The sequence below is a fragment of the Ostrea edulis genome, chromosome 7 (genome assembly GCF_947568905.1).
Source record: "Ostrea edulis chromosome 7, xbOstEdul1.1, whole genome shotgun sequence".
Classification (NCBI taxonomy): domain Eukaryota; kingdom Metazoa; phylum Mollusca; class Bivalvia; order Ostreida; family Ostreidae; genus Ostrea; species Ostrea edulis.
Window position 1 is genome coordinate 26,711,661 of NC_079170.1, and position 9,563 is coordinate 26,721,223.

The 9,563-nt window shown below is 33.8% G+C and overlaps 1 protein-coding gene across 16 annotated transcripts in view; it reads right to left on the reverse strand.

The window, feature by feature from the left end:
• Positions 1 to 9,490, reverse strand: part of LOC125656894 (sarcolemmal membrane-associated protein-like) — a 48,155-nt gene extending 38,665 nt beyond the window's left edge. For 13 of the 16 annotated variants that reach the window (XM_056143796.1, XM_056143792.1, XM_056143804.1 and 10 more), the window contains exons 1-2: positions 4,344 to 4,405; positions 3,928 to 4,148 (exon numbers count right to left, since the gene is read on the reverse strand). In XM_056143796.1, the coding sequence (XP_055999771.1) occupies positions 3,928 to 4,148; positions 4,344 to 4,353 (231 nt within the window). In that variant the 5' untranslated portion in view covers positions 4,354 to 4,405. Of the gene's footprint in view, positions 1 to 3,927; positions 4,149 to 4,343; positions 4,406 to 9,391 lie in introns of those variants that run through there. The other 3 variants (XM_056143791.1, XM_048887515.2, XM_056143789.1) reach the window with 2 other exon arrangements.
• Positions 9,491 to 9,563: the final 73 nt, after the last annotated feature.

A 9,563-nucleotide genomic window follows, 5' to 3' on the forward strand; every position in this document is an offset into this window, starting at 1 on the left:
CTTGATTTAATATCATGACACATGGTCTGTTCAAGGTCTTTGTGTCATGATGGAGGAAGGTAATAACATACTGTCTGTTTAGAAGCCTTGTGCCAAATAGAAGCTTCTAAATATCTAAGGAGATGATGGATGGACAGGCCACCTTCTACAGATGCTGCCTGTCTAGTACTGGTAAAGATTGGCCAAGAAGTATAAAATTGAGAAAATGAAAATATTCAAATGTTAATGAGTGACGTACAACCATTGGACCAAAAGAGATCACAAATCTAGGTCATCTGGAGTGTAATAGTCTGGTGACCTGTAAACATCACAGGCAACAGTAAAGTTTCATCAAAGAGAAATATGTCATCTAATATTTAAAAATTAAACTTCAGGACATCCCAGACCTGGTAAACAATTTTCTAGCATATGGTTTTCATCCCCCAATTCAATTTTCAATGCAAAACAGATGGATGAAAAATTAATGCATAGAACATTGATCACAAAACCAGTGTAAACAGGATGTAAAGGGTCAAGGTCATTTATCCCCGACCTTCTCCATATGCTTATTAATTCTTCAAAAGAATGAAATTCATTCCTACAGTAGCATGAGGATGCACATTTAATGAGAACATCCCAACAGGCCATTGAGATTCCTTTTGGTTAAGGACCGTACATTGCTAATAGATAAGGTCACAATGAATATACCCACTACTTAAAAATACAAATAAAGAAAACTGGTGGAACAATTGTATGCATTGTGCCAGATGTTAATGTTAAGTGACTTAAGTTAGATTAATTAAGGAACACTTATGTGGTGTCTAGTAGAAAGTGTCATGCTGGGAACCTCTAGCATGCTGGAGTAGACACACCCCCTCCCTGTCTTCCCTCCCTGCCATCATGCACTGACGGCCCTGACAGGTAAAACAGGTTTACTTTCTATGGATCTGTGTTGTTGTTATTTTGCCTGATTTAATACTGAGGCAGTGACCCTCTGTCATGTTAACACTGTTACTGACAGTGAAAGCTATCTAACTTAATTGTTTATGGTTGGTTTACTATAGTAAACCCTGCAGAAAAGTATCAGCCGTAATCCATAGTATTTCAGTGGTGCTTTTATCCCTAATCCTCTCCTTCAACACTCAGGTTGCAAAGGCTCTAAATCAATGTACCCAAATCTTTTCTTCAGATTCTTTTACATCCCATTTATTTTCTAGAAATTAAATGAAATCTAGTTCAAGGCCCAGCTGTTTGTTTATTGCTCCATATCTTAATACTCTTACATAATTTATTTTGTCAGTTACCTGGATAATAATAGGTCAAAGTTGAATTTCATCAGCTTTTGTCTAACTTGAAATGTGCAGTCCTTGTTTTTTTTTTCAATGGAAGAGATTGAGAATAATGCAATCAATAAACGACAGTCAATGACCATCCTTATCTATATTCATTCATCATGACTCCATAAATCTTACTTAACAACTACCATTTATTCCTGCCAAAGTGTTGCTATGAAGAAGAATGATGGTTTCATATACTCAGCAATTAGACAGGAGAGAATCTCAGGGATTCAATGCATACCACATTTTTGTAAGCCAAGAACATTAAATGATGAAAGTCTTAGAATCTCACAGAACAGCACAATCTGTAAGATTAGCATGTATATGTATGCAAATTCTTCAATTATTGCTGACTAGAGCACTAGCATGCTAATGCTTTATCCCTTCTCTAACTGTCATCACATTCTGCATCACTTCCATTAAAATGGTACATAACCCAATAATACAGACACAAATAGTCTGCTATGTATCTGAAAGAGACCACGGAAATCTTACTCAAAATAAAACTACTTGCTTTTTCGATATACATCATTCTTCATTTCTAAAACCTATCAAACTTTTCTAATAAAATTACCCAGTGAATTACATTACCTAGGCAATTTTGAAAATAATGAAGCAGCAGCCAGAGAGAGCTTTTTTTTCTTCTCATTTTGCTGTCAGACTTGTCCACAAAGTGAAGGAAAATAGAACTGTTTACATCATCTATAAGTTTATTTCGGAAATCATAGAATACTAGAGATGCAGTCTATTACAGAAATCATAAAATATTAGATGCAGTGCTACAAAAGGTGAATGCAATATTAAAGCTGAAATTATGATAATGTAAAGTCCCCGATTCTTCAAATTCTGGGATTTTCTGTAAATATTCCAAACACTACATATCTGGCTATCAGCAGCTTCACACTTTAAAATTACTTCAGCATGTCTCACATAAACAAAGATATTGCTTTGCTGCATAACATATGCTAGATTTGTACCACTGTGCACATGCTGTCAGACAAGTAACCCATCATGACTTTTCCTACATGTTCTTAGAAACAACAAAATTCACCAATCATTATACGCTCTCCAGTATAAAAATTCCCTATATATTACTTTTTGTACTCTATTTTTGGGTTCTTTGTGGTTTTCTTTTGCAGTATACATACTATATATACATACTATGCCATTCTCACTGACAGCTCTACATGCTTGGCTGTCTAACAATTACAGATTTCACCATTCCATATATTGCAGAGCAAGTTACACAAAGGAACCTGTACTTCAATCTACATTACGCCTAACACGACACAAGCACAACAATGACCAATTTTATAAGCTGTCAACAACTTGATTTTACACCTCTGTAGCTTATTTTTATCTAAAATATAAGAAAATTTCATCTGCACACCTTAAATTAGTACTATATAGATGTCTGTACTTCTGAATGAAAATCTTACAATTACCAAAACTGATACTTATAATTAACAACAAATAAGAATAATGATGAGAACACGGTCACCATGATCAGACCATTTAATTCATTTAAAATCTATGAAGACATTCCACAGAAAACCTCAAATTGAACTAGACCTCTCCTAAGAGGACTAATAATAAATACCCCTAGCTGGGCTCACCCATTTGGGACATAACTGAAGTATATTGTATAGCTGAAGACCTGCAAGAAGCGAGTTTTAACGGTTTTTTTGTATTACACTTACAGGCTAAACTGAATTCTTTCGACCTCAATTCTTTTAAATATCCATGGTGTACAAAGGAGAAGATGTAATTCTGAGTAACACAGTACAGCTCTTTGGTCACTAACTAGAATCTACACTTAACTCTAGGTGAAATTAATTAACTGTCCCAGTTAGCAGTTGCATGGATGAAAGACAAAGAAAGATGGTAAAACCAATACACAGGCACCCAAAAGTTGTTTGTGATAGAGAACACTGGCAGAATGTGGGAGGGGGTATAATGAAGATCTGCTGCAGGATATTGACCCCTGATCTGTATTAAGACATACTGGACTTCGCCAGACACTATCACCCTCCCCCAACCATATAAATAGGAATCTTCAATTTATTTTCGGTTTATTTGCTAAATTGCTATAATAGATAAGCCAAGTTCAGTAAGCACTTATTATTGATGGAAATAAAACATGGTGATTGTTGGATCAAAATGATAATGCGGTGAAATGTAAGGCTACAGATCAAGCACTTGCAATAAGTATCCAAACTTTCAAATGTTAACAAAAATACTGAAGATATTCTAGAGCACCTGACATCATAATCAACAGCATCATTCTTTTTTTTTTTTACCAACAAATATTTGCACTCAACAGGTCCTACAATTTAGAACGTCTTTGTGTCCATTTGTAACTTTCCTCATGTTTTTCTTTCATTTGCAAACTAACTGTCAATCAGTTTGCATAGATACAAGTCAGCTGCAGTATTTTCCCCTATAGAGTGAAAATTACACTAGTGAACGCACTCCCAATTACACTAGGGTTTGGCATGCTTAATGCATTGCGTTAATAAATCAGCATAAAAACAAAACCCTTGCAAACTTATTCCCATGACTCTTCATGACAATACTTGGATATATAAAATGTCACTTCCCTCCGCCTTACCTTGCCATTTTCATACCAGACCACAGCATGGTTCCTTGACAACACCTTGCAGTCGAATATGCCATTGTTTGAAGCAGGTCGCGCCCGGGCGACAGAACGACCGATTTTGACCGGTTCTAACAGGGAGATGTGTCGTTCCTGGAATGGGTGGGAGTTGGGTTGGCAGGCAAGTATGACCACACTGGACATCACATCCCTGAACGTATCACTGCCCGGATCTACTTCAAAAGGAAAATCAGATTATACCTGTCTATAAAACATGCTGGTGTGTACATGAAGAATAGAATACTTTTCAAATTAAACAACAAAGTGATTAAGAAAAGTCAAATTGTACATTAATGTACACACATAAACTGGGTATTAATACATGTAATACATGAAAATAACTGATTATAACTGTGATTTAGAACACTCACATTCACTCATCCTATTCTACATGTAACTTCTATTCTTATTGGATCTCCATGCTTTGAGTTCTGAATAATAATTGCAAATACTTATATATAGTACTTTTAAAGACAGGTAATGTAGTGGGTGCATCCCATGTTTTACCATCAGTAAATTATAAACTACCACCATGCAGTAACAGTTGCCATTTTGGTTAGTTCGTGGTAAATGGTGGATACCCTAGTGGATAAGGGGGTTTCAGTTCTTATCATTTACAACCTACTTTGCATCAAATCCAGGAATGGATTTTGGTGAATCTAGATAAATTTTTGGCATTGAAAATTTGTTCAATTTTAAGATGAATTAATGCATCTTGAAAATGCTTTCTCAAATCTAATTGTGCTTCTTTATTTAGAAGCAAGACTCGTACAATATTACCACGATCACCTTCAATACAGGAAAATTTGTTACATGTATTTGTATTGATGTTTTTAAGGAACACGATATAGTCTAAATCCTGAAACATGTCTGATGGATGGATTCCAATGCTACTACAGACTACATATTTTTAAAACAAAATCTGATTAAAAAATGTTTAATATACAGACTTATTTCACTATGTGTCAAATCTTGTATTTTTTAAATCAGTGATTTTCTGCATTCCAAGATATTATTTCATGTAAGGCCAAGAAAGTATATGTTTGTTTCCTGTCACCTGACCTACCTGGACTCAACCTGCCAACCTGGATTTTTTCTAACTTATTTTCCGGGGGGAAAAAAGATCATTTACGGATCAGAGTTGGTTTTTACTCCGATCCGGGTTTACTTATTTAAACAAAATGACAGCTTCCAGAGCATGGGAGCTAGCCTGGTTACTGTAATTAACATTCAAAGAACTCAAAGATTGCATCATTAAGTCGAGTACTTTCTCCGTCTTTAAGGTCATATACATATCCAAAAGACCCATGATTCTCCCTTCTAAACACCGAGCATTTTGAGAAGGAGCAATCAATACTTATGTTTACATTTCAGGTTTGTCATGGACATGGCATGAGCAGGATTTGAACTCACAACTTCCCTGTTACAAAGTGAATGACCGTTCTACCACTGCAAGGATATTACACTTGTGGTGCAAGGTTCAATTTGTTAACTACAGGGTTTGACATTTACTTTTTTTTAGCACTTGACCAGTCGGGCTACTTCAAATGATTTTTACTAGACCTGACCTTACATCCACTAGTCCTGACCAACTTTCCAGAAAAAAACCTGATAGTTTCTCCATATCTAAATCCTCAATTCAAATGACAAACGTTAAGTTCAAACTAAAATGCATTTAATTGTCTCCGAAAAATCTTACATTTTCTGTTTCTTTAAATTCTACCCAGGCATACAAATGCTTTAGTTCATTTCAAATAAAATTACCTCAACCGTTTTTTTAATTTTCTATTTCATAAGCCCTGCTTTGTTTCTTTCCAGCCTTTTCCTTTTTTCTCTTGGGACATCTATCCTTGAGGACGAGAAGTCTTATTTGAATATAGAGATATTCCCTCACAAATGTCAACACCGAAAAATGGCTGTTTAAGTCTTAATTTATTAACTTGATAAACACTTTCTTATTTTTAATTCAAATAAACTGTTTTCTTTTAAAAAATGAATTCAATTTATATTTATCTGAAACATGACTTAATTTACACACATTAACATCACTTCCGAGTTCCGACCGCGACTTATTTATTAGAACTAAAAATAGAGATTATGCCATCATGCTCTTCAAATACCTAGCTTATTCTTTTAGTTGTTATTAAAATCTTATGGTTTAAAGTAAAGTTTTTAGTTTATTTTTTCAACACGACCAGTCGGACTAGTAAATCGACAATTTACCCAACCGGACCTATCATTTAGTAGACTTGGTTGGTCGGACGTGCCTTTAGTGTCAAGCCCTGCTTTTAGGTATGACACTGTGACCTGTACTTTAAGTGTGATAAAATCTTGCTATTTAGTTCTTATCTTATGTCCATTTCTTGAAATTACAAGTGTAAACCAATCCCTAAATAAAATTATGATAAAAACATAAAGTACCTACATTTTTTGCCTTGGTAACACAGGAAACAAATGTATATATTTTTTTGGCCAAATCATTAACATGTTTTATGGTATTTGTCTGCATGTCGAGATATATTCATTAACCTTCAACTCAAATGTATAGTTTGGGCATTTCATACTAATGTATGGGGTACTGGATCTAGAGATGTAATTGATCAATTTCAGTTAAAATACAAAACCATCAAAATACTCATAAAAATGTTAAACTCTAGGTAACATTTTTCATGACATGATAAATGCAACATTGTACCAGGAATGATATTTGTGTTAATGTAGAGGATTGAACCCAGTCTTCGACTAATGGACTATTTATTTTAAAAGCAAAAAGGGCCAGGGTTTTATCCAGCTTTCAGATGTTACAAGGCCTACCCTATTCATTTCTAAGAGACATTTTTTAGAATGCAGTCGTGCACTTCCAGGGGAGGGGAGTGGGGTGAAGGACATCCTCAGATTATAATGTCTCAATATCTATCTATCTATCTATCTATCTATCTATCTATGTATCTATCTATCTATATATCTACCTATCTATCTATGTATATATATATATATTCCACTCGCAGGGATTTTCCACACCATTTTGGGAATGGGGCTTGGGCCTTTAAAATTGGGAATTTTAACGGCATTTTGTCCAAATTGGGAATTTTAGAAATTCACAGTTTTACAACATATTTCTTAAAATACGCCTTTTTTCAATAAAAAGATGAACATTTTCTCTTCATTAATGGAAGTTTTTCTTATCTTAACAGTCTTTTTCATTGCAATCAGGGTTAAATGACACTTAAAACTATTTTTCAATGGTGCATGGACTGACGGAACACCAGCTTTCAAATTTCCATGTGACCGGGCCTAGCTTCTAGTTCTCAGATGGTTCTTCAAAAATGTCAGGAAGAGAAAATAGACAGCATTTTCCCCATTTTACTTGCATCATGGCTAATAATATTGTGTATTTATACTTTTGAATACTAGATGAAATTTTTTTCAATAGAAAAAAAAAATCAATGGAAATATTAAAAGTAAGGAAATTAAATAAAAGTTGAGTTAAATTTAGATTTAATCATGGAGTTTCAATACATATTGTATTGCTCTTAATTGACATAAACAGCCCAAGCATATATAAATTATTTTTTAAATCATGATCTAGTTCATCATGAAACTCTCTGTGACACTATCTATGCCAATACACTTGTTCAATCAGTAAGAAAAGCACCAGGCTTGGGAAGTTATATTTTCACATCCAATAAAATCATTTTGTAAAGTAAATATATCTCTAAATGTATATTATGTTAATATTAATGATAAAAGTAAGCTAAATTTGAACTAATGCTGCTTTATACAATGCAGCATACAATATCATCATTTCTGGTGATTAGGCTCTCCAAACGAAGTGTGCTGCTTCAAAGATTAAAAAAATTATTTTCACACAAAGTACACTGAAAATACATTCTAAATATATATGATATTTACCTAATAACTCTCAGATAGGTTAAGGAAGTGGGTACAATAAGTGAAGCAACAATATACATGTAGTACGTATTAATCAAAGAGAAAAATGGAGGAAATTCGGATTTATCGAACAGTTGCCGATATTTCTAGAATGTTTTATATAATGAACTATGATGGTAGTGCTGCTGAATTATTTTTATGGAGAAAATTTGAAGACAATAGAATCATGTAACATGTATTTTTCAAAGAAAATGAACAATCTAGTTAATATGTACTGCACTTTGAACAAGTATACCGACGGACGAAAATTTCAGGTAGACCTTCCAAACTTTTGGTGGTCTCGGGCCTCTGGTCAACAATTTGTGTCAAACCAATAAATATATTTTTTCATTTAATAACTCTTTCTTTGAATCATTCCACTTTCCCCAAGACAATATTGCAAAACAAGACAATTTTTTAATTGACTTTAATTGGGAAATTTTGTACACAAATTGGGAAAAAATACTACTATTTTGCATTGGGAATGGGGCCGAATTTTGGACCCTTACAACAGGGTGGAAAATCCCTGACTCGAGATTAATTAAGTTTATTGGGTTTTTTCCCGGACATTTTAGATCAGCTCTTTGGACGAATAAGGCATGTCCTAATACTCTACACTTTTAACATTGATTGGCAAGCCTAAAGACCAAAAATATGTAGTCTGCGTTGTAAATACGTTTGTAGATTAGTGTAGTTGTAGTGCTAGATGTATTTATATGTAGTTTTTGTTATTATGCTCTGTTGATATTGACCACATTATGTAATTCTTTTCGTTTGTCCTGAAGAAGGGACGGGTCGTCCCGAAAATTTGACAATCTCATTGTTCGTGTCGTTGGTCATTTTAGTGCTTTATATATATATATATAGCTATGTATGTTTCTTGTTAAGATTCTCATACAATTTTATGTATTTTCTACAACTGAAGGGGAATTTATACCTGTGGAAGGGGAAATATTCATTTGTTGTCAAAGGGGGAAAGGTACCCTTATTATAGCAAAAAGAACATAAATAAATCCCTGAGCCGGCTGAGGGCTATGTTACAGTGTATTGCAAAATTCACTTTATTTCAAACATGCATTCTAGCATATAGACTGGATTGGTAGTATTACATTGCTTTACTGTCAAAGAAAAACTTATCGAAAAACCACCTGTTAGTCAGATCCCTTCAGCAGAATGAACAAGTACATTTGACATATTTCACATGAAGAACATTTTGTATGAAATACTGCACTTTTATAGCTCAAAGCTAAAAATAAAAATGTACGCGCTCCATCTACCAGAAGTTCAACAAATTTTTTAAGTTATTTTTTTTTTTTCTTGACTTAGATGCAGGAAATGGAGTAAAAGTGAAGATTACAGGAAAACATCCTGGTTCATCACTAACTCATTTCTAAAAACTTTCTTGATTTATCTGGGCCGCGAATTTCATTGACTCTACGTCCAAAAAACTTGATAACTTTAAAAATTTATGAGATACTGAATTGTTTACCTTTCATACTCATAGTTGAGGACTACCCAAGTCTTCCAAAGTCCGCCATCTTGAATTTTTTCCTGATATAATCTCCAATCCAAAATACGACAATATTCGGTATCATAAAAGATAACAAGAAATAAGTATGAATATCATCATTAAATTAAGTACATAATATGAAAAATATATC